General features: G+C 50.4%; 1 protein-coding gene across 1 annotated transcript in view; it reads left to right on the forward strand.

The window, feature by feature from the left end:
- Positions 1-223: 223 nt before the first annotated feature.
- The window catches only part of LOC120056227 (netrin-G1-like), a 70,649-nt gene continuing 45,596 nt past the window's right edge, over positions 224-25,276 (forward strand). The window contains exon 1 of the mRNA XM_039004477.1: positions 224-861. Coding sequence (XP_038860405.1) covers positions 230-861 — 632 coding nt within the window. The 5' untranslated portion in view covers positions 224-229. The remainder of the gene's footprint in view (positions 862-25,276) is intronic.

Genomic DNA, 25,276 nt, shown 5'->3' on the forward strand with positions numbered 1-25,276 from the left:
GATGAAGATGGTTAGTCAATTGGAAGATTATTTTGCAGTTGTTCTTCCCAGTTGTACTTTATCCTAGTCAATAGTTATAATGCATTATGATGCAGTTACAATACATTGCAAGACTTGTCATAAGCAGAGTGGGCCCTTATGACGCCATTATAATGTCTCATAATGATGCTGAATGAACCCTGGTATTTCTTCACTCTTTGACGTCTGTTTCTCACAGGAAAACCCTTACATGTGCAACAACGAGTGTGACGCCTCCACAGATGAACTAGCCCATCCTCCGGAGCTCATGTTCGACTTCGAGGGCCGCAACCCCACAACCTTCTGGCAATCCAGTTCATGGAATACGTTCCCCAAACCCCTGGAGGTCAACATCACACTGTCCTGGAACAAAACTATCGAGCTGACGGACGACATCATCCTCACCTTCGAGTCCGGCCGCCCTGAGCAGATGCTTCTGGAGAAATCGTTAGACTATGGTAAAACCTGGACCCCTTACCAGTTCTACGCTACCGACTGCCTCGACGCCTTCACCATGGAGCCCAAGACGGTTAACGAGCTGACCCAGCGAACCCTCCTCGACATCATCTGCACCGAGGACTACTCCCGAGGCTACGTGTGGAAGTACGATAAAACCGTCCGCTTCGAGATCAAGGATCGGTTCGCGCTGTTCGCCGGACCGCGGCTGCACAACATGGCATCGCTGTACGGTCAACTGGACACCACCAGGAATCTGCGGGACTTCTTCACGGTGACGGACCTGAGGATACGGCTGCTGAAACCGGCCACCGGGGCCACCATGGTGGATGAGAACAACCTGTCCAGATACTTCTACGCCATCTCTGACATCAAGGTGCAGGGCAGGTAAGAGAGATGGTTAATTAGTTTTTATTTAAAAAAGTTCTATTCCATTGAGATCATAGATCTATTTTACTATAGAGAGACCTGTACCAAGAATTATTGTATTGTGTGCCAAAGTATTTGTGAATGCTTTAAACGGATCTAGGAACAAAGTTAGTTTGTTTCATTGTATTTGGTTTGGCTGTGGTCAGGCTGCTCCAATCTACAGGTAATCTACAAAACAAACGAAACACCAAAATAAAGTTTCTTACTAAGGCGCTGGGCCGCCACGAGCCGCCAGAACAGCTTCAATGCGCCTTGGCATAGATTCTAGGTATTTTATTAGGGTCCCCATTAGTTGTTGTGAAGGTAGCAGCGACTCTTTCTGGGTTCCACACAAAACATGACATAATATAGAACATTAATAGACAAGAACATCTCAAGGACAGAACTACATACATTTTAAAATGGCACACATAGCCTGCATATCAATACATACACACACACTATTGCCAAAAGTATGTTTTTTATTTTTATCAGTGGATTCAGCTATTTCAGCCACCCCCGTTGCTGACAAGTGTATGGAATCGAGCACACAGACATGCAATCTCCATAGATAAACATTGGCAGTAGAATGGCCTTACCGATGAGCTCAGTCAATGGATGCCACCTTTCCAACACCGTCAATGGATGCCACCTTTCCAACATGTCAGTTCATCACATTTCTGCCCTGCTAGAGCTGCCGCGGTCAACTGTAAGTGATGTTAATGGGAAGTGGAAACATCTAGAAGCAACAACAGCTCAGCCGAAGTGGTAGGCCACTCAAGCTCACAGAACAGGACCTCCAAGTTCTGAAAATGTAGCGCATAAAAATCGTCTGTCCTCGATTGCGACACACACTACCGAGTTCCAAACTGCCTCTTGAAGCAACGTCATCACAATAAATGTTTATTGGGAGCTTCTTTGAAATTTGGTGGAGGAATAATTGTCTGGGGCTGTTTTTCGTGGTTCAGGTTAGACCGCTTAGTTCCAGTGAAGGGAAATCTTAACGCTACAGCATACAAAGAAATTCTAGACGATTCTGTGCTTCCAACTTTGTTGCAACAGTTTGGGGAAGACCCTTTCCTGTTTCAGCATGATAATGCCCCCGTGCACAAAGCGAGGTTCATACAGAAATGGTTTGTCGAGATCGGTGTGGAAGAACTTGACTGGCCTGCACAGAGCCCTGACCTCAACCCTATCAAGCACCTTGGCGATTCATTGGAACGCCAATTGCGAGCGAAGCCTTATCGCCCAACATTTTTTTATTTCACCTTTATTTAACCAGGTAGGCTAGTTGAGAACAAGTTCTCATTTACAACTGCAACCTGGCCAAGATAAAGCAAAGCAGTGCGACAGAAACAACAACACAGAGTTACATGGAATAAACAAGCGTACAGTCAATAACACAATAGAAAAAAAAGAAAGTCTATATACAGTGTGTGCAAATGGCATGAGGTGGTATGGCAATAAATAACGACTAGAGCATACAGGTCGCAGTGGGGGGTGGTATAAGGAGCTTTGGTAACAAAACGGATGGCACTGTGATAGACTGCATCCAATTTTCTGAGTAGAGTATTGGAAGCTATTTTGTAAATGACATCGCCGAAGTCGAGGATCGGTAGGATAGTCAGTTTTACTAGGGTAAGTTTGGCGGCGTGAGTGAAGGAGGCTTTGTTGCGAAATAGAAAGCCGATTCTAGATTTGATTTTGGATTGGAGATGTTTGATATGAGTCTGGAAGGAGAGTTTACAGTCTAGCCAGACACCTAGGTATTTGTAGTTGTCCACGTATTCTAGGTCAGAACCGTCCAGAATAGTGATGCTAGTCGGGCGGGCGGATGCGGGACGCGAACGGTTGAAAAGCATGCATTTGGTTTTGCTAGCGACTAAGAGCAGTTGGAGGCCACGGAAGGAGTGTTGTATGGCATTGAAGCTCGTTTGGAGGTTAGTTAACACAGTGTCCAAAGAAGGGCCAGATGTATACAGAATGGTGTCGTCTGCGTAGAGGTGGATCAGAGAATCACCCGCAGCAAGAGCGACATCGTTGATATATACAGAGAAAAGAGTCGGCCCGAGAATTGAACCCTGTGATACCCCCATTGAGACTGCCAGAGATCCAGACAACAGGCCCTCCATTTTGACACACTGAACTCTATCTGCGAAGTAGTTGGTGAACCAGGCGAGGCAGTCATTTGAGAAACCAAGGCTATTGAGTCTGCCAATAAGAATACGGTGATTGACAGAGTCGAAAGCCTTGGCCAGGTCGATGAAGACGGCTGCACAGTACTGTCTCTTATTGATGGAGGTTATGATATCGTTTAGGACCTTGAGCGTGGCTGAGGTGCACCCGTGACCAGCTCGGAAACCGGATTGCACAGCGGAGAAGGTACGGTGGGATTCGAAATGGTCAGTGATCTGTGTCGGACCTCACTAATGCTCTTGTGGCTGAATGGAAGCAAGTCCCCGCAGCAATGTTCCAACATCTAGTGGAAAAACTTCCCAGAAGAGTGGAGGCTGTTATAGCTGCAAAAGGGGAGCCAACTACATATTAATACCTATGATCTTGGAATGAGATGTTCGACAATCAGGTGTGCACATACTTTTGTGTATCTAGGTCAAATAGGCAAGAGGCATTGTGCCATGAGGTGTTTTTCTTTAACCAGGTTTGCTGTTCATTTGAGCAATAAGAAATGGAAGGGAGTTTCATGCAATAATGGCTCCATATAATACTGTACTCTTTCTTCAATTTGTTCTGGATTTGAGCACTGTTAAAATACCTCTGGTGGCATGTCTGGTGGGGTAAGTGTGTGTGTCAGAGCTGTGTGTAAGTTGACTATGCAAACAATTTGGAACAAATTAGTAAACATGTGATCGATACATGTGGATGATCTTGTTCCTGTAGTGTTTGTAAACACCCTGGTAGGTTGATTAATAACCTGAACCAGATTACAGACACCGGTTACAGTAAGAAGCTTCCTCTTGAGCGGACAACTTGATGAAAACCAGTCAATATTCAGGTCCCCAATAAAGTAGACCTCTCTGTTTACAGCACATACGCTATCAAGCGTTTCACAAATATTATTTAGATAGACTGTTCGCACTTGGTGGCCTACGGCAACACTTCAAAATAATAGGCTTTAGAACCTGCAACCACAACACTTGACATGATATCTTCTCTAAGCATTGCATGGATATGGCTCTAAAAACATATCTATCTATTTAACCTTTATTTAACTAGGACATTTAGTTAAGAACAAATTCTTATTTTCAATGACGGCCTAGGGAGAGTGGGTTAACTGCCTTGTTCAGGGCCAGAACGACAGATTTGTACCTTGTCAGCTCAGGGATTTGATCTTGCAACCTTTCGGTTACTAGGCCAACACTCTAACCACTAGGCTACCTGCCGCCCCTCCACTCTAACCACTAGGCTACGCTGCCGGCAAAAGCAAATAGCAGCAGTCCCAGAACTGATTCCAACCGCGTCGTGGAAGCCAAACTCAAAAGGTAGCTAGCTAGTAACCAAACTGTTTCAAAACAACATATCGAGTTCTCCCCCTTTTTCCACATCCCCTCTATTGGAGGGATGCGACACCATTCGTCCCTGAGAAATTCCATAATTTGGTGTTTTCTTGATGGTGGTGGAAAACGCTGTCTCAGAATCTCCCATAAGTGTTCAATTGGGTAGAAATCTGGTGACTGAGACATGCACACAGGCGCAAACACACACATAAAGGTGTAAAGTACTTAAGTAAAAAATACTTTAAAGTACTACTTAAGTAGTTTTTTGGGGTATCTGTAGTTTACTATTTATATTTTTACCAACTTTTAATTTTACTTCACTACATTCCTAAATAAAATAATGTACTTTTTATTCCATGCATTTTTCCTGACACCCAAAAGTACTCATTACATTTTGACAGAAAAATTGTCCAATTCACACACTTATCAAGAGAACATCCCTGGTCATCCCTAATGCCTCTGATCTGGCGGACTAAACACAAATGCTTCGTTTGTAACTCATGACTCACCACCTGGATTCGTTCTTATGTATCAACATTTGAAATGGTGTTTTTTACATTATATGAAAGTAGAGGCTCAGAGCTACAAAATGGTATATCATAGACTGCATTTGAGTAACAATGGGAAAGTAATTCTGCTTTGAATCAACAAGAAAATCGCCTGTTTTGCTATCTAGTGAAGAGCTCTTGTCGACACCCATTCAGCATTGTTCACACCCTCACCCCACCCATCCCTCATCCCTCACCCTAAGCCCCACCCATCCCTCACCCTAAGCCCCACCCATCCCTCACCCTAAGCCCCACCCATCCCTCACCCTAAGCCCTACCCATCCCTCATCCCTCACCCTAAGCCCCACCCATCCCTCTACCCTCACCCTAAGCCCCACCCATCCCTCTACCCTCACCCTAAGCCCCACCCATCCCTCTACCCTCACCCTAAGCCCCACCCATCCCTCATCCTAAACCCCACGCATCCCTCATCCCTCACCCTAAACCCCACCCATCCCTCATCCCTCACCCTAAACCCCACCCATCCCTCATCCCTCACCCTAAACCCCACCCATCCCTCATCCCTCACCCTAAGCCCCACCCATCCCTCATCCCTCACCCTAAGCCCCACCCATCTCGCTTCGCTCTCAAAGCACACACTTGACGCTCTGGTCGATGATTAGTTTACCTCTGGATAACATGAAAACAGCCTAACAAACTCTGATGGCAACAATTTCATTACACTTTTTTTTTTGCAGACGTTTACTGACACTGGCCATATTCAACGGGTGTTGTACACACGTCACGTAACGTTAGCTAACGAGCCAGCCAGCCAACGTTAGCTAGTTAAACAAAAGTGCTGGGAGCTAACCAACCATGTTAAATGTTAGCTACCTAACATTAGGCTCTAACTAGAACAGCACAATGCTCTGGGAAACGAATAATAACATTGGCTAGGGAGCCAGCCAGCTAACGTTAGCTAGCTAGCTAACAGTACACTTTAGCTTGAAACGAAACCACTTTCTGTCAAAATTAGAAAATGTGTAATATCTGACCTGTATAACTTTATATCATCATGCATTAGAGACACGTCTCCCTGTCAGGAATGCCATGCCACAGTTGCCCTTAGTTTGAAGAAGTAATCCGGAGACAGGTGTTTCCTCCATCTCTTTCGCCACCATACTTCCACTGATTTCCAAACTTGATTCTCCAGAAAGTGGAGAGCCACACTTATACATTTTTTAAAAAGCCGAGTTCGACAGGATTATCAACACAGACTGACAAACTTCTTTGGCAAACCAATCCGAACTCCTCTCTCGGCATGCCCAGCTCATTATCTAAGCCAATCGTGGCTAGTCGGACGGTTGCTACCTTTTTCTGTGGGTTAACCAACAAGGCTCGTAATTTAACAATTTTATTCGTATTTACAGATGGCATATGAGTTTGTTATTAAGGCACATGAAAGTTCACATGTTCAAGGCATTTCTGCCAGAAAACGCATTTTGATTAAAAAAAATATTTTATACGTTCCAACGGCTCTCCTGTGAAGTCGTGACTTCCGACATATAGTTTCCTGAATCAGGTCACAATAATGTCTGAGTGTTGGAGTGTGCCCCTGGCTATCCTTAAATAAAAAATTGTGCCGTCTGGATTACTTAACATAAGGAATGTGAAATGGTTTATAGTTTTACTTTTGATACTTAAGTACATTTGAGCAATTCCATTTAATTTTGATGCATAATTAGTATATTTAAAACCAAATACTTTGACTCAAGTTGTATTTTACTGGGTGACTTTGCCTTCAGTTATTTTCTTTTTAAGGTGTCTTTACTTTTACTCAAGTATGACAATTGAGTACTTTTTCTGCACATACACTAAACCCCCTATGCTCCAACAAGACCTCTTTCAAAGTCACTGAGAGCTCTTCTTTCCATGGTAGCCAAAATAATGGGCAACTGGGCATTTTTTATACATGACCCTAAGGATGTTAATTGCTTAATTAACCACACCTGTGGGGAAGCACCTGCTTTCAATTTACTTTGTTTCCCTCATTGACTCAAATGTTTCCTTTATTTTTTGACGGTCACAGGTATATGGTCAACTACCTGATGTGAATACATTATGATAAAAGTGAGCTTTTAGCTAGCTCTGGTAAGGGCTCCACATATAGCATGATTTACATGCTACCCCGAATCAAACATTTTGTGTTTAATATTTTAATTAAAATCCTTTTAGGGTCGATTCATGTTTTATGAGCAGAATGCTCTGTTTTGCATTCTAATGAGCGCTGGGCCAGGCCCTGAATACGCTAACATCCCTGTAATTATCAGAGTTACATTCCAAACGGCACCCTATTCATTACAATACATACGGCCCTGGTCAAAAGTAGTGCACTATATAGGGAATGGGTGCTATTTGGGATGCAGGCCCAGATTTAAATTTGACCTCCATCTTTGGTGGACAGCCAGGGAACTCCCCGTCCCCCCCGTCCCCCGTCTCATCCGTCTGTCCCCCCCCCAGCAAACATTAATGTCCTATGAAATATCCTGGTCATTGTTTCATCAGGAGATTCCCAAAGGTTTACAGAGATAGAAAACATTACAGATTCAGTAGATCATTTTATAGCTCCATAGATGCATAATGAACAACCTGTGGATCATAATAACCCTCCACAGCTGTTCTCCAAATGGGACCGCTGTACCTGTACCTGTGCCTGTATGCGTCCACAGCAAATTGGCCAGTGTTTATTTTTCAGTGTTATTTTGTAGTGTTGATTCAGGAGTTAAATTAATTCTGTAAGGGTGAAATTAACATTCAGTGGTGTAAAATAAACCCCAGTGTTGGTGTTAGTAGCCAGAGATATTGTTGTACACTTTGGAGAGTTAAACAGTCCCATCACAACCACACCCATCATTATCATATTTCCCAGCATGCTCTACTGCAAGTACATTTTTTAGGATTGTTTTTAATATCATTGTTTTGAATGTATATTGATGGATTGATTAATCTTTTTCTACACAAAGATAAATAACATATTTTTGTCTAAACTAATCCAATCAGTTAGTTAGATTTATTATTTTCCTCAGTCCGGCACCACCGTGCTTCTACACCTGCATTGCTTGCTGTTTGGGGTTTTAGGCTGGGTTTCTGTACAGCACTTTGAGATATCAGCTGATGTACGAAGGGCTATATAAATACATTTGATTTGATTTGATTGCACCCGTTGCTGAAATGGTTGTTCCCATTTAAATGGTTGAGGCAGTCTCCTTTACCAGAGTTCTTAATCCTTTTAGTTATTCTGAATGCAGGTTGAATAAAAATCTCAACTGTTGGATAACTCTGGCTGGATTCCCAAAAATAATTACACATCACTTTGCCAGCCAGCATAATGAGACTTGCAGGCCAGATGTGGCCTGTAAACCAGGAGTTTTGCAACACCACTGTATTAGGGTAAGACTAGGCCATCAAAGTAAGGTCTTATGATGTATCTAATGTATTCTCATAGAGTTTAATTGTAATGATAGTATTTGCCTAGACATTCACTTGGTGATAACCACATGCCTTTAAAGGGAAATAATTCAATAAGCATGTCTCTGTAACTAACAAGCACAGCCATGGGGTGGTCACTCTACAATTCACTTGAAAAGAAAAAGGCACCCTGGGAAATTTGCAAATTAGGCTTTACACCACAGGTGTTAAAAAAAAACACCCCAAAAAGGATTTTACTGTAGGTGTTAATTTCTTACACTGAGAATGTGTAACAGCGTCAGCACTAAGCAACGTGAGTCTAGTTTACTCTGAATCAAGTCGTCACCAACCTTTTCTGAGTCAAGATCACTTTCGCAGTCAAAAAAGCAAACCACATGATCTACCGCTCAGATTTCTTTTTTCAACATGACTTTAAATTTTTTTTAACAATTTTAATTTATTAAAATCAGCTCTGTAGGAATGAGGTTTGAGCAGTAGGCCTAATACATTATCACAGCATATTGGCTATATGCCTGGCCTGCCGATATTGCTATTCTCAGACCATATTAAATTTCAAAGCTCGAGCTTTGATAACAAAAGATCAGTTGGTGTAGCACTTGCGAGGCTCTGCAGAGCATACATTGAAATAATTAGCTTTTTTATTTTACTGGACTGATGATACCTGCATCCGATGGTCATTGTGGAAACTTGGGAAAAGAACAAGGTCAAATCATGACGTCAATGATCTTCAGGTCAGAAAGTCGAAGCTCTAGAAAGTTGCCCGAGTTTCCTGCTTGGAAGACCGTTCAAAACCATTTCTTCCCTGTCAAACCTACTTTTTGTCTGATTTCCCAGTTGTCTTGAACGCACTGAAAGTCAAAAGTCGGGGATTTCCGAGGTCCCAGTTGTTTTGAACACGACATTAGTCTCAGTGGAGGGAGGGAGAAAGCAGCAGAGGGTCTGCCTCTCACAGTCCCTGCTCTCTCCTTTCTAACCATAACTCCACCTGATGGAGTCACATCGCATCTGCCACATGTACAAATTCATGTTGACAAGAGAAAGTGAAGTATAAAGTGCATTCGGGAAGTATTTAGACCCCTCAATCTCCACACAATACCTCATAATGACAAAATAAAACAGGTTTTAGAATGTTTTGCATATTCATTTAAAATAAAAACAGATACCTTATTTTCAGAAGTATTCAGACCCTTTGCTATGAGACTCGAAATTGAGCTCAGGTGCATCCTGTTTCCATTGATCATCCTTGAGATGATTCTACAACTTGATTGGAGTCCACCTGTGGTAAATTCAATTGATTGGACATGATTTGAAAAGGCACACACCTGTCTATGTAAGGTCCTGTAGTGCTCCGAGACAGGATTGTGTCAAGGCACACAATACACGCCGACGAATTCTCACAAGGCACCCCGATCTCCGCCCCCTATATGTCAGTCTTTTCTTCACGCGTATGACAGGTTTTTGGGCCTGGTCTCGGGGAAGTAGTAGATCCTTTGCGTCGGACTCATTAAAGAAAAAAATCTTCGTCCAGTTCGAGGCGAGTAATCGCGGTTATGATATGCATAAGCTATTTTTGGTCATAAGAGACAGTGGCGGAAACATTATGTACAAAATAATTTTACAAAACAATGCAATTTTTTTTTTAGCAAACCGCACAGTTGGTTAGGAGCCCGTAAAAAACGGCAGCCATCCTCTCTGGCGCCATTATAGAATATTCAAGCTATTCGTAGTAGCAGAGTGGAAAATGTGGGGACCCAGCGACCAAAAAGACTAGACGTATGTCACGATCGTTATGAGACGAATGAGTGGACCAAGGCGCAGCGTGGAAAAAAGACATCTTCTTTTAATGAAGAAAAAAACAAACACTTATTAAACGAACAAAAACAAACGATCGTGAAGCTAAAACGAACTAAGTGCACACATGCAACATAGAACATAGACAATTACCCACAAACACCTAAAGCCTATGGCTGCCTTAAATATGGCTCCCAATCAGAGACAACAATAAACAGCTGTCTCTGATTGAGAACCAAACCAGGCAACCATAGACTTTCCTAAACACCTACACTGAACACAACCCCATACATACTACAAAACCCCCTAAACAATACACACACCCTAAACTAGACAAAACACACAAACATCCCCCATGTCACACCCTGACCTAACTAAACTAATAAAGAAAATCAATATAACAAAGGCCAGGGTGTGACAGTGCCCCCCCCCCCCCAAAGGTGCGGACTCCGGGCGCACCACCAAAAGTCTAGGGGAGGGTCTGGGTGGGCATCTGTCCACGGTGGCGGCTCAGGCTCTGGGCATGGTCCCCATCCCACCATCGTCAATCCCCGCTTTTGTAGCTTCCTCCCAATGACCACCCTCCAAATTAACCCCACTGGATTAAGGGGAAGCTCCGGACTAAGGGGCAGCTCCGGACTGAGGGACGGCAGCTCCGGACTGAGGGACGGCAGCTCCGGACTGAGGGACGGCAGCTCCGGACTGAGGGGTAGCTCCGGACTGGAGGGCAGCTCATGACTGGAGGACAGCTCCTGACTGGCTGACAGCTCCTGACTGTCTGACAGCTCCTGACTGGTCATGGCTGGCCGACGGCTCTGGCTGGTCATGGCTGGCCGACGGCTCTGGCTGATCCTGTCTGGCGGACGGCTCTGGCTGATCCTGTCTGGCGGACGGCTCTGGCTGATCCTGTCTGGCGGACGGCTCTGGCTGATCCTGTCTGGCGGACGGCTCTGGCTGATCCTGTCTGGCGGACGGCTCTGGCTGATCCTGTCTGGCGGACGACTCTGGCTGATCCTGTCTGGCGGACGACTCTGGCTGATCCTGTCTGGCGGACGGCTCTGGCTGATCCTGTCTGGCGGACGGCTCTTGCTGATCCTGTCTGGCGGACGGCTCTGGCTGATCCTGTCTGGCGGACGGCTCTGGCTGATCCTGTCTGGCGGACGGCTCTGGCTGCTCCTGACTGGCGGGCGGCTCTGATGGCTCGGGACAGGCGGGCGGCTCTGACGGCTCGGGACAGACGGGCGGCTCTGACGGCTCGGGACAGACGGGTGGCTCTGACGGCTCGGGACAGACGGGCGGCTCTGACGGCTCGGGGCAGACGGGCGGCTCTGACGGCTCGGGGCAGACGGGCGGCTCTGACGGCTCGGGGCAGACGGGCAGCTCTGACGGCTCTGGGCAGACGGGCAGCTCTGACGGCTCTGGGCAGACGGATAGCGCAGGCGATTCTGGGCAGACGGATAGCGCAGGCGATTCTGGGCAGACGGCAGACTCTGGCCGGCTGAGGCGCACAGTAGGCCTGGTGCGTGGTACCGGAACTGGAGGTACCGGGCTAAGGACACGCACCTCAAGGCTAGTGCAGGGAGCAGCAACAGGGCATACTGGACCCTGGAGACGCACATTAGGCCTAGTGCGTGGTGCCGGAACTGGTGGTACCGGGCTGGGGACATTCATCTCAGGGCTAGTGCGGGGAGCAGCAACAGGACGCACAGGACTCTGGAGACGCACAGGAGGCTTGGTGCGTGGTGCCGGAACTGGTGGTACCGGGCTGGAGACACGCACCATAGGGCGAGTGCGTGGAGGAGGAACAGGGCTCTGGAGACACACTGGAAGCCTGGTGCGTGGTGTTGGCACTGGTAGTACTGGGCTGGGGCGGGGAGGTGGCGCCGGATATACCGGACCGTGCAGGCGTACTGGCTCCCTTGAGCACTGAGCCTGACCAACCTTACCTGGTTGAATGCTCCCCGTAGCCCGACCAGTGCGGGGAGGTGGAATAACCCGCACTGGCCTGTGTTGGCGAACCGGGGACACCATGCGTAAGGCTGGTGCCATGTATGCCGGCCCGAGGAGACGCACTGGAGACCAGACGCGTTGAGCCGGCTTCATGGCACCTGGCTCAATGCCCAATCTAGCCCTGCCAGTGCGGGGAGGTGGAATAACCCGCACCGGGCTATGCACACGTACAGGAGACACCATGCGCTCTACCGCATAACACGGTGTCTGCCCGTACTCTCGCACTCCACGATAAGCATAGGGAGTTGGCGCAGGTCTCCTACCTGGCTTCGCCACACTCCGTTGTAGCCCCCCCCCCCCCCCCCAAGAAATGTTTGGGTTTGACTTGCGGGCTTCCAGCCTTGCTTCCGTGCGGCCTCCTCATATCGCCTCCTCTCGGCTTTAGCTGCCTCCAGCTCTTCACGAGGGAGGCGATATTCTCCCGGTTGTGCCCAAGGTCCCTTACCATCCAATATCTCCTCCCAAGTCCATGAATCCTGTATGCGCTGCTCCTGCTGCTGCTTGACACGCTGCTTGGTCCTTGTTTGGTTGGTAATTCTGCCACGATCGTTATGAGACGAATGAGTGGACCAAGGCGCAGCGTGGAAAAAAGACATCTTCTTTTAATGAAGAAAAAAACAAACACTTATTAAACGAACAAAAACAAACGATCGTGAAGCTAAAACGAACTAAGTGCACACATGCAACATAGAACATAGACAATTACCCACAAACACCTAAAGCCTATGGTTGCCTTAAATATGGCTCCCAATCAGAGACAACAATAAACAGCTGTCTCTGATTGAGAACCAAATCAGGCAACCATAGACTTTCCTAAACACCTACACTGAACACAACCCCATACATACTACAAAACCCCCTAAACAATACACACACCCTAAACTAGACAAAACACACAAACATCCCCCATGTCACACCCTGACCTAACTAAACTAATAAAGAAAATCAATATAACAAAGGCCAGGGTGTGACAACGTAGCTATGTGTGTGGAATACATTTAACTTGTTTAGGATAGTGCATTTGTAACTTACTACTTGTAGCTGGTCCATGTGTTTGTGCTGTTGTTGTTAATGTTCTGGTGAGTAGCTAGCTAGCACTCACTCACATGTCTGCTAGCATCGTCATGAAAAGGGGTGTGATGGGGAAAAACTCTACAAAATTATGTTTTTTCTAAGTAGTGAAAATACTCTGGAGCTAAGCAATGTTCAATAAGTAATCTTTAGACATGTACTTTTCTTAAAATGTGGTTTTGTAATTGACGAACGCAATCAGACAACAAGAAAATTGCAATGTGAAAATGGGTCAATGTGAAATGGGTCAATGTGAAATGGGTCAATGTGAAAATGGGTCAATGTGAAATGGGTCAATGTGGAATGGGTCAATGTGAAATGGGTCAATGTGAAAATGGGTCAATGTGAAATGGGTCAATGTGAAATGGGTCAATGTGAAAATGGGTCAATGTGAAATGGGTCAATGTGAAAATGGGTCAATGTGAAATGGGTCAATGTGAAATGGGTCAATGTGAAATGGGTCAATGTGAAATGGGTCAATGTGAAATGGGTCAATGTGAAAATGGGTCAATGTGAAATGGGTCAATGTGAAATGGGTCAATGTGAAAATGGGTCAATGTGAAATGGGTCAATGTGAAATGGGTCAATGTGAAATGGGTCAATGTGGTAACTTACAGGTTGTTTTCCCAACTGGATAATGCCCGAGAAGCCGGTGTTTGGAGGATATATTGGCACTGGTTTTGTTAGTCCAGAGACAAAGTCGAAGGCCAGCAGACCGTGCCAATATATCCCAATTGCTGATTGCCTAGGAGAGGAGAAACCACTCCTCTTCAAATGCAGCCACTGATTAACAAAACAAGTCACAAATTGACCTGCCCCTTAATCCTGGTTGATGTGTCAACAATCATCTGCAAGTTATGAGCAGTCAGCAGTTCACAGACCAAGTAGGCTACTGGGGAGACAGACAGCATTTAAAGAAGATGGGCCTAGCTAGCTAAAAGGCACTAACAGACAACAGGTAAAGACAAAACGTATACCTATCACTCCTGGAGATATCGGGAGTCCTCTGGGTATATTGAGGGGACAGACACATCACTGACGAGACAGACACATCACTGAGGGGACAGACTCATCTGTGGAGACAGACACATCACTGAGGGGACAGACACATCACTGAGGGGACAGACACATCACTGAGGGGACAGACACATCACTGAGGGGACATACACATCACTAAGGGGACAGACACATCACTGAGGGGACAGACACATCACTGACGAGACAGACACATCACAAAGGGGACATACACATCACTAAGGGGACAGACACATCACTGACGAGACAGACACATCACTGACGAGACAGACACATCACTGAGGGGACAGACACATCACTGACGAGACAGACACATCACTGAGGGGACAGACACATCACTGAGGGGACAGACACATCACTGAGGGGACAGACACATCACTGACGAGACAGACACATCACTGACGAGACAGACACATCACTGACGAGACAGACACATCACTGAGGGGACAGACACATCACTGACGAGACAGACACATCACTGACGAGACAGACACATCACTGAGGGGACAGACACATCACTGAGGGGACAGACACATCACTGAGGGGACAGACACATCACAAAAGGGGACATACACATCACAAAAGGGGACATACACATCACTAAGGGGACAGACACATCACTGATGAGGCAGACACATCGCTAAGGGGACAGACACATCGCTAAGGGGACAGACACATCACTGATGAGACAGACACATTGCAAAGGGGACATACACATCACTGTGGGGACATACACATCACTGACGAGACAGACACATCACAAAGGGGACATACACATCACTGTGGGACAGACATATCACTGTGGGGACAGACACATCACTAAGGGGACATACACATCACTGACGAGACAGACACATCACTGACGAGACAGACACATCACTGAGGGGACAGACACATCACTGAGGGGACATACACATCACTAAGGGGACAGACACATCGCTGAGGAGACAGACACATCGCTGAGGGGACAGACACATCGCTGAGGGGACAGACACATCGCTGAGGGGACAGACACATCGCTGAGGGGACAGACACATCACTGAGGGGACAGACACATCACTGAGGGGACAGACACATCACTGAGGGGACATACACATTACTGATGAGACAGACACATCACTGATGAGACAGACACATTGCTGTGGAGACAGACACATCACTGAGGGGACAGACACATCACTGAGGGGACAGACACATCACTGAGGGGACATACACATCACTGAGGGGACATACACATTACTGATGAGACAGACACATCACTGATGAGACAGACACATTGCTGTGGAGACAGACACATCCCTGAGGGGGCAGACACATCCCTGAGGGGACAGACACATCACTGAGGGGACAGACACATCACTGAGGGGACAGACACATCACTGAGGGGACAGACACATCACTAAGGGGACAGACACATTACTGATGAGACAGACACATCACTGATGAGACAGACACATTGCTGTGGAGACAGACACATCACTGAGGGGACAGACACATCACTGAGGGGACAGACACATCACTGAGGCAGAGAGGAACTAGCAGGAAATGTTAATAGACCAGAGGACGTTTTGGGCTAGGCTGTTGGTTGATGTAACTCCACAGAGCTAGGCTGTTGGTTGATGTAACTCCACAGGCCTAGGCTGTTGGTTGGTGTAACTCCACAGAGCTAGGCTGTTGGTTTGATGTAACTCCACAGGGCTAGGCTGTTGGGTTGATGTAACTCCACAGGGCTAGGCTGTTGGGTTGATGTAACTCCACAGGGCTAGGCTGTTGGTTGATGTAACTCCACAGGGCTAGGCTGTTGGTTGATGTAACTCCACAGGGCTAGGCTGTTGGGTTGATGTAACTCCACAGGGCTAGGCTGTTGGGTTGATGTAACTACACAGGGCTAAGCTGTTGGGTTGATGTAACTCCACAGGGCTAGGCTGTTGGTTGATGTAACTCCACAGGGCTAGGCTGTTGGGTTGATGTAACTCCACAGGGCTAGGCTGTTGGTTGATGTAACTACACAGGGCTAGGCTGTTGGTTGATGTAACTCCACAGGGCTAGGCTGTTGGTTGAATTAACTCCACAGGGCTAGGCTGTTGGTTGATGTAACTCCACAGGGCTAGGCTGTTGGGTTGATGTAACTCCACAGGGCTAAGCTGTTGGGTTGATGTAACTCCACAGGCCTAGGCTGTTGGTTGATGTAACTCCACAGGCCTAGGCTGTTGATTTGATGTAACTCCGTGTTAATTGGCTTTTTAAGAGTTTGTCGTTTTTATCTATGACATAGGCACTACATTTACCTTTTAATGCCAAAATGCTCCAAGGCAGAGGTGAGAGACGTTTTACATTTGAAGTTGCTTCCCGAAGTGTTTTCTGCTGAATGGTGAACAGCACACCGTAAGGTGGTGATATTACATCTATATTACTGTAATTTGAGGAGAACAGCACACCATAAGGTGATGATATCAAATCTTTATTACTGTAATTTGAGGAGAACAGCACACCGTAAGGTGATGATATCAAATCTTTATTACTGTAATTTGAGGAGAACAGCACACCGTAAGGTGATGATATAAAATTTTATTACTGTAATTTGAGGAGAACAGCACACCATAAGGTGATGATATAAAATTTTATTACTGTAATTTGAGGAGAACAGCACACCATAAGGTGATGATATCAAATCTTTATTACTGTAATTTGAGGAGAACAGCACACCGTAAGGTGATGATATCAAATCTTTATTACTGTAATTTGAGGAGAACAGCACACCATAAGGTGATGATATCAAATCTTTATTACTGTAATTTGAGGAGAACAGCACACCATAAGGTGATGATATCAAATCTTTATTACTGTAATTTGAGGAGAACAGCACACCATAAGGTGATGATATCAAATCTTTATTACTTTAATTTGAGCTACCTGTGAGCTTAGTTCATGTCCTTAACCCCTCCGATAAACCCATGTGATCCTTTTGTAGCTCTGTTGGTAACAGCAGGGTAGTAGGGTTGATTCCTGCGACAACCCATACGTAAAATGTATGCACAAAAACCTGTAAGTCGCTTTGGTTAAAAGTGTCTGCTAAATGGCAGATATTTTTCTATATTTACATGCAAACATCCCTTTCTCAGACTCTAATATTCATATTCAGGAAGTCAGACGTGTTCTACCCAATATTTACTCCAGTGTTGTAAACAAACACTGCTGATCTGTAAATTGCAGACCCTCTACGCTGCCTCCCAGCCCCATCTTCAGCAGATATCTCATTCTGCTACTCATTACCTCAGCTAAGGTGTGATTCTGACCATAGGTGGAACCGTAACGCAGATGAAAGGTGGAAAGAGGAGAGAGCGAGAGGTGGAAGAGAGAGAGAGGGAGGTGGAAGAGAGAGAGAGAGAGAGAGAGAGGTGGAAGAGAGAGAGAGGGAGGTGGAAGAGAGAGAGAGAGAGAGAGGTGGAAGAGAGAGAGAGAGGTGGAAGAGAGAGAGAGAGAGAGAGAGAGAGAGAGAGAGAGAGAGAGAGAGAGAGAGAGGAGAGGGAGAATGATTCGACTTTCTACCAACGTCAGTCAGCCCTCTGGATACTTACTATGGAATGGGAGAAAAGTTCTTATCACGGAACTCAGAATGTCCATTATGTTTGAGAAGTTCTAGAACACTATCTACCACAGAGAGAAGGTGTCTACCCTTACATTATCTTATCCTAATGTTTGATGTGTCAGTGGGTATTCTAAGGATATATGGTAAAAAATAAAATAATGGTGTACTGAGTGTCGGGGTGTCGGGGTGTCGGGGTGTCTGAGTGTCTGGGTGTCGGGGTGTCGGGGTGTCTGGGTGTCTGAGTGTCTGAGTGTCTGAGTGTCTGGGTGTCGGGGTGTCGGGGGGTCGGAGTGTCTGGGTGTCTGAGTGTCTGAGTGTCTGGGTGTCTGAGGGTCGGAGTGTCTGGGTGTCTGGGTGTCTGGGTTTCGGGGTTTCGGGGTGTCTGGGTGTCTGAGTGTCTGGGTGTCTGAGTGTCTGAGTGTCTGGGTGTCGGGGTGTCTGGGTGTCGGGGGGTCGGAGTGTCTGGGTGTCTGAGTGTCGGAGTGTCTGGGTGTCGGAGGGTCGGAGTGTCTGGGTGTCTGGGTGTCTCAGTGTCTGGGTGTCTCAGTGTCTGGGTGTCTGGGTTTCGGGGTTTCGGGGTGTCTGGGTGTCTGGGTGTCTGAGTGTCTGAGTGTCTGGGTGTCGGGGTGTCTGGGTGTCTGGGTGTCTGGGTGTCTGGGTGTCTGAGTGTCGGTATGTCTGGGTGTCGGGATGTCTGGGTGTCTGGATGTCGGGGTGTCGGGGTGTCTGAGTGTCGGGATGTCTGGGTGTCGGGGTGTCTGGGTGTCGGGGAGTCTGAGTGTCGGGGTGTCTGGGTGTCTGAGTGTCTGGATGTCTGGTTGTCTGAGTGTCTAGGTGTCTGGGTGTCGGGATGTCGGGGTGTCTGGGTGTCTGGGTGTCGGGGTGTCTGAGTGTCGGGTGTCTGAGTGTCTGAGTGTCTGGGTGTCGGGGTGTCGGGGTGTCGTGATGTCGGGGTGTCTGGGTGTCTGAGTGTCGGGATGTCTGGGTGTCGGGGTGTCTGAGTGTCTGGGTGTCTGGGTGTCTGGGTGTCTGGGTGTCTGAGTGTCTGGGTGTCTGGGTGTCTGGGTGTCTGAGTGTCTGAGTGTCGGGGTGTCTGAGTGTCTGAGTGTCTGGGTGTCTGAGTGTCTGAGTGTCTGAGTGTCTGGGTGTCGGGGTGTCGGGGTGTCTGGGTGTCTGGGTGTCTGAGTGTCTGGGTATCTGGGTGTCGGGGTGTCTGAGGGTCTGGGTGTCTGGGTGTCTGGGTGTCTGCGTGTCTGGGTGTCTGGGTGTCTGAGTGTCTGGATGTCGGGGTGTCTGAGTGTCGGGATGTCTGGGTGTCTGGGTGTCGGGGTGTCGGGGTGTCTGGATGTCGGGGTGTCTGAGTGTCGGGGTGTCTGGATGTCTGAGTGTCTGAGTGTCTGGGTGTCGGGGTGTCTGGGTGTCTGGGTGTCGGGGTGTCTGAGTGTCTGGGTGTCTGAGTGTCGGGGTGTCTGAGTGTCTGGGTGTCGGGGTGTCTGAGGGTCGGAGTGTCTGAGTGTCTGGGTGTCTGGGTGTCGGGGTGTCGGGGTGTCTGAGGGTCGGAGTGTCTGAGTGTCTGAGTGTCTGAGTGTCTGGGTGTCGGGGTGTCGGGGTGTCGGGGTGTCGGGGTGTCTGGGTGTCTGAGTGTCTGGGTGTCTGGGTGTCGGGGTGTCTGAGGGTCGGAGTGTCTGAGTGTCTGGGTGTCTGGGTGTCTGAGTGTCTGGGTGTCTGGGTGTCGGGGTGTCTGAGTGTCTGGGTGTCGGGGTGTCTGAGGGTCTGAGTGTCTGGGTGTCTGGGTGTCTGGGTGCCTGGGTGTCTGGGTGTCGGGGTGTCTGAGGGTCTGAGTGTCTGGGTGTCTGGGTGTCTGGGTGCCTGGGTGTCTGGGTGTCTGGGTGTCGTGATGTCTGGGTGTCGGGATGTCTGGGTGTCGGGATGTCTGGATGTCGGGGTGTCTGAGTGTCGGGATGTCTGGATGTCTGGGTGTCGGGGTGTCTGGGTGTCGGGGTGTCTGAGTGTCGGGGTGTCTGAGTGTCGGGGTGTCTGGGTGTCTGAGTGTCTGAGTGTCGGGGTGTCGAGGGTGTCTGAGTGTCTGGGTGTCTAGGTGTCTGAGTGTCTGAGTGTCTGGGTGTCTGAGTGTCTGGGTGTCTGAGTGTCTGGGTGTCTGAGTGTCTGAGTGTCTGAGTGTCTGAGTGTCTGGGTGTCGGGGTGTCTGAGGGTCGGAGTGTCTGAGTGTCTGGGTGTCTGGGTGTCTGGGTGTCGGGGTGTCTGAGGGTCGGAGTGTCTGAGTGTCTGAGTGTCTGAGTGTCTGAGTGTCTGAGTGTCTGGGTGTCGGGGTGTCGGGGTGTCGGGGTGTCTGGGTGTCTGAGTGTCTGGGTGTCGGGGTGTCGGGGTGTCTGAGGGTCGGAGTGTCTGAGTGTCTGGGTGTCTGAGTGTCTGGGTGTCTGGGTGTCTGGGTGTCGGGGTGTCTGAGTGTCTGGGTGTCGGGGTGTCTGAGGGTCTGAGGGTCTGAGTGTCTGGGTGTCTGGGTGTCTGGGTGCCTGGGTGTCTGGGTGTCGGGGTGTCTGAGGGTCTGAGTGTCTGGGTGTCTGGGTGCCTGGGTGTCTGGGTGTCGTGATGTCTGGGTGTCGGGATGTCTGGGTGTCTGGGTGTCGGGATGTCTGGGTGTCGGGGTGTCTGAGTGTCGGGATGTCTGGGTGTCGGGATGTCTGGGTGTCGGGGTGTCTGGGTGTCGGGGTGTCTGAGTGTCGGGGTGTCTGGGTGTCTGAGTGTCTGGATGTCTGAGTGTCTGAGTGTCTGGGTGTCGGGGTGTCTGGGTGTCGGGGTGTCTGAGTGTCGGGGTGTCTGGGTGTCGGGGTGTCTGGGTGTCGGGGTGTCTGGGTGTCGGGGTGTCTGGGTGTCTGGGTGTCTGAGTGTCGGGGTGTCTGGGTGTCTGAGTGTCGGGGTGTCTGGGTGTCTGAGTGTCTGAGTGTCGGGGTGTCTGAGTGTCTGAGTGTCTGGGTGTCTGAGTGTCGGGGTGTCTGGGTGTCTGAGTGTCTGAGTGTCTGGGTGTCTGGGTGTCTGGGTGTCGGGGTGTCGGGGTGTCTGGGTGTCGGAGTGTCTGAGTGTCTGAGTGTCTGGGTGTCGGGGTGTCGGGGTGTCGGGGTGTCGGGGTGTCTGGGTGTCTGGGTGTCTGGGTGTCTGAGTGTCTGAGTGTCTGGGTGTCGGTGTCGGGGTGTCGGGGTGTCTGGGTGTCTGGGTGTCTGGGTGTCTGGGTGTCTGGGTGCCTGGGTGTCGGGGTGTCGGGGTGTCTGGGTGTCTGGGTGTCTGGGTGCCTGGGTGTCGTGATGTCTGGGTGTCGGGATGTCTGGGTGTCTGGGTGTCGGGATGTCTGGATGTCGGGGTGTCTGAGTGTCTGAGTGTCGGGATGTCTGGGTGTCGGGATGTCTGGGTGTCGGGGTGTCTGAGGTTCGGGGTGTCTGAGTGTCGGGGTGTCTGGGTGTCTGAGTGTCTGGATGTCTGAGTGTCTGAGTGTCGGGGTGTCTGGGTGTCTGGGTGTCGGGGTGTCTGGGTGTCTGAGTGTCGGGGTGTCTGGGTGTCGGGGTGTCTGGGTGTCGGGGTGTCGGGGTGTCGGGGTGTCTGGGTGTCTGGGTGTCGGGGTGTCTGGGTGTCTGGGTGTCGGGGTGTCTGGGTGTCGGGGTGTCTGGGTGTCTGGGTGTCTGAGTGTCGGGGTGTCTGGGTGTCTGAGTGTCGGGGTGTCTGGGTGTCTGAGTGTCTGAGTGTCTGAGTGTCGGGGTGTCGGGGTGTCGGAGAGTCGGGGTGTCTGAGTGTCTGGGTGTCGGGGTGTCGGGGTGTCGGGGTGTCGGGGTGTCGGGGTGTCGGGGTGTCTGGGTGTCTGGGTGTCTGAGTGTCGGGGTGTCGGGGTGTCTGGGTGTCTGAGTGTCTGAGTGTCGGGGTGTCGGGGTGTCGGGGTGTCTGAGGGTCGGAGGGTCGGAGGGTCGGGGTGTCGGGGTGTCTGGGTGTCGGGGTGTCTGGGTGTCTGGGTGTCTGGGTGTCGGGGTGTCGGGGTGTCGGGGTGTCTGGGTGTCTGGGTGTCTGAGTGTCTGAGTGTCGGGGTGTCGGGGTGTCGGGGTGTCGGGGTGTCTGGGTGTCTGAGTGTCTGGGTGTCTGAGGGTCGGAGTGTCTGAGTGTCTGGGTGTCGGGGTGTCGGGGTGTCGGGGTGTCTGGGTGTCTGAGTGTCTGAGTGTCGGGGTGTCGGGGTGTCGGGGTGTCTGGGTGTCTGGGTGTCTGAGTGTCTGGGTGTCGGGGTGTCGGGGTGTCTGAGGGTCGGAGTGTCTGAGTGTCTGAGTGTCGGGGTGTCGGGGTGTCGGGGTGTCTGAGTGTCTGAGTGTCTGAGTGTCTGGGTGTCTGAGTGTCGGGGTGTCTGGGTGTCGGGGTGTCGGGGTGTCGGGGTGTCTGAGTGTCTGGGTGTCTGGGTGTCTGGGTGTCTGGGTGTCTGAGTGTCTGAGTGTCGGGGTGTCGGGGTGTCTGAGGGTCGGAGTGTCTGAGTGTCTGAGTGTCTGGGTGTCTGGGTGTCTGGGTGTCTGGGTGTCTGGGTGTCGGGGTGTCGGGGTGTCTGAGGGTCGGAGTGTCTGAGTGTCTGAGTGTCTGGGTGTCTGGGTGTCTGGGTGTCTGGGTGTCTGAGTGTCTGAGTGTCGGGGTGTCGGGGTGTCGGGGTGTCTGGGTGTCTGGGTGTCTGAGTGTCTGGGTGTCTGAGTGTCTGAGTGTCTGGGTGTCGGGGTGTCGGGGTGTCGGGGTGTCTGAGGGTCGGAGTGTCTGAGTGTCTGGGTGTCTGAGGGTCGGAGTGTCTGAGTGTCTGAGTGTCTGGGTGTCTGGGTGTCTGGGTGGCTGGGTGTCTGGGTGTCTGGGTGTCTGAGTGTCTGAGTGTCTGAGTGTCTGGGTGTCTGAGGGTCTGAGTGTCTGAGTGTCTGGGTGTCTGGGTGTCTGGGTGTCTGGGTGTCTGAGTGTCTGGGTGTCGGGGTGTCTGGGTGTCTGAGTGTCTGAGTGTCTGGGTGTCTGGGTGTCTGAGTGTCTGGGTGTCGGGGTGTCTGAGGGTCGGAGTGTCTGGGTGTCTGGGTGTCTGAGTGTCTGAGTGTCTGAGTGTCTGGGTGTCGGGGTGTCGGGGTGTCGGGGTGTCGGGGTGTCGGGGTGTCTGGGTGTCTGAGTGTCTGGGTGTCTGGGTGTCTGGGTGTCTGGGTGTCGGGGTGTCGGGGTGTCTGGGTGTCTGGGTGTCTGGGTGTCTGGGTGTCTGGGTGTCGGGGTGTCTGAGGGTCGGAGTGTCTGAGTGTCTGGGTGTCTGGGTGTCTGAGGGTCGGAGTGTCTGAGTGTCTGAGTGTCTGGGTGTCTGGGTGTCTGAGTGTCTGAGTGTCTGGGTGTCTGGGTGTCTGGGTGTCTGGGTGTCTGAGTGTCTGAGTGTCTGAGTGTCGGGGTGTCGGGGTGTCGGGGTGTCTGAGGGTCGGAGTGTCTGAGTGTCTGAGTGTCTGGGTGTCTGAGGGTCGGAGTGTCTGAGTGTCTGAGTGTCTGAGTGTCTGGGTGTCTGGGTGTCTGGGTGTCTGGGTGTCTGGGTGTCTGAGTGTCTGGGTGTCGGGGTGTCTGGGTGTCTGAGTGTCTGAGTGTCTGGGTGTCTGGGTGTCTGAGTGTCTGGGTGTCGGGGTGTCTGAGGGTCGGAGGGTCGGAGTGTCTGAGTGTCTGGGTGTCTGAGTGTCTGAGTGTCTGGGTGTCGGGGTGTCGGGGTGTCGGGGTGTCTGGGTGTCTGGGTGTCTGAGTGTCTGGGTGTCTGGGTGTCGGGGTGTCGGGGTGTCTGGGTGTCTGAGTGTCTGGGTGTCTGGGTGTCTGAGTGTCTGGGTGTCTGGGTGTCGGGGTGTCTGAGGGTCGGAGTGTCTGGGTGTCTGGGTGTCTGAGGGTCGGAGTGTCTGAGTGTCTGAGTGTCTGAGTGTCTGAGTGTCTGAGTGTCTGAGTGTCTGGGTGTCTGGGTGTCTGAGTGTCTGGGTGTCTGGGTGTCTGGGTGTCGGGGTGTCGGGGTGTCTGAGTGTCTGGGTGTCGGGGTGTCTGAGGGTCTGAGTGTCGGGGTGTCTGGGTGTCGGGGTGTCTGGGTGTCTGGGTGCCTGGGTGTCTGGGTGTCGGGATGTCGTGATGTCTGGGTGTCTGGGTGTCTGAGTGTCGGGATGTCGGGTTGTCGGGATGTCTGGGTGTCGGGATGTCTGGATGTCGGGGTGTCTGAGTGTCGGGATGTCTGGGTGTCGGGATGTCTGGGTGTCGGGGTGTCTGGATGTCGGGGTGTCTGGATGTCGGGGTGTCTGAGTGTCGGGTTGTCTGAGTGTCGGGGTGTCTGGGTGTCTGAGTGTCTGGGTGTCTGAGTGTCTGAGTGTCGGGGTGTCGGGGTGTCGGGGTGTCGGGGTGTCTGAGTGTCGGGGTGTCTGGGTGTCTGGGTGTCTGGGTGTCTGGGTGTCTGGGTGTCTGGGTGTCTGAGTGTCGGGGTGTCGGGGTGTCGAGGGTGTCTGAGTGTCTGGGTGTCTGGGTGTCTGAGTGTCTGAGTGTCTGAGTGTCTGAGTGTCTGGGTGTCTGAGTGTCTGGGTGTCTGGGTGTCTGAGTGTCTGAGTGTCTAAGTGTCCGAGTGTCTGGGTGTCGGGGTGTCTGAGGGTCGGAGTGTCTGAGTGTCTGGGTGTCTGGGTGTCGGGGTGTCTGAGGGTCTGGGTGTCTGGGTGTCTGGGTGTCTGAGTGTCTGGGTGTCGGGGTGTCTGAGGGTCGGGGTGTCTGAGGGTCGGGGTGTCTGAGGGTCGGGGTGTCTGGTTGTCTGTGTGTCTGGGTGTCTGGGTGTCGGGGTGTCGGGGTGTCTGAGGGTCGGAGTGTCTGGGTGTCTGGGTGTCTGGGTGTCTGAGTGTCTGGGTGTCTGAGGGTCGGAGTTTCTGGGTGTCTGGGTGTCTGGGTGTCTGGGTGTCTGGGTGTCTGAGGGTCGGAGTGTCTGGGTGTCTGGGTGTCTGGGTGTCTGGGTGTCTGGGTGTCTGAGGGTCGGGGTGTCTGAGTGTCTGGGTGTCTGAGTGTCTGGGTGTCTGAGTGTCTGGGTGTCTGGGTGTCTGGGTGTCTGAGTGTCTGAGTGTCTGGGTGTCTGGGTGTCGGGGTGTCTGAGGGTCTGGGTGTCTGAGGGTCTGGGTGTCTGAGTGTCTGGGTGTCTGAGTGTCTGGGTGTCTGGGTGTCTGGGTGTCTGAGTGTCTGGGTGTCTGGGTGTCTGGGTGTCGGGGTGTCTGAGGGTCGGAGTGTGCCCCCTGGCTGTCAAAAAAAAGTAATAGAAAAGGAAATAGTGCCGTCTGGTTTGCTAAATATCAGGAATTTGATGTATAGCATTGACTTTTACGTTGTACTTTTACTCAAGTATGACAATTTAGTACTTTTTCCAC

The sequence above is a fragment of the Salvelinus namaycush genome, chromosome 11 (assembly GCF_016432855.1).
Source record: "Salvelinus namaycush isolate Seneca chromosome 11, SaNama_1.0, whole genome shotgun sequence".
In the NCBI taxonomy this organism is placed as follows: domain Eukaryota; kingdom Metazoa; phylum Chordata; class Actinopteri; order Salmoniformes; family Salmonidae; genus Salvelinus; species Salvelinus namaycush.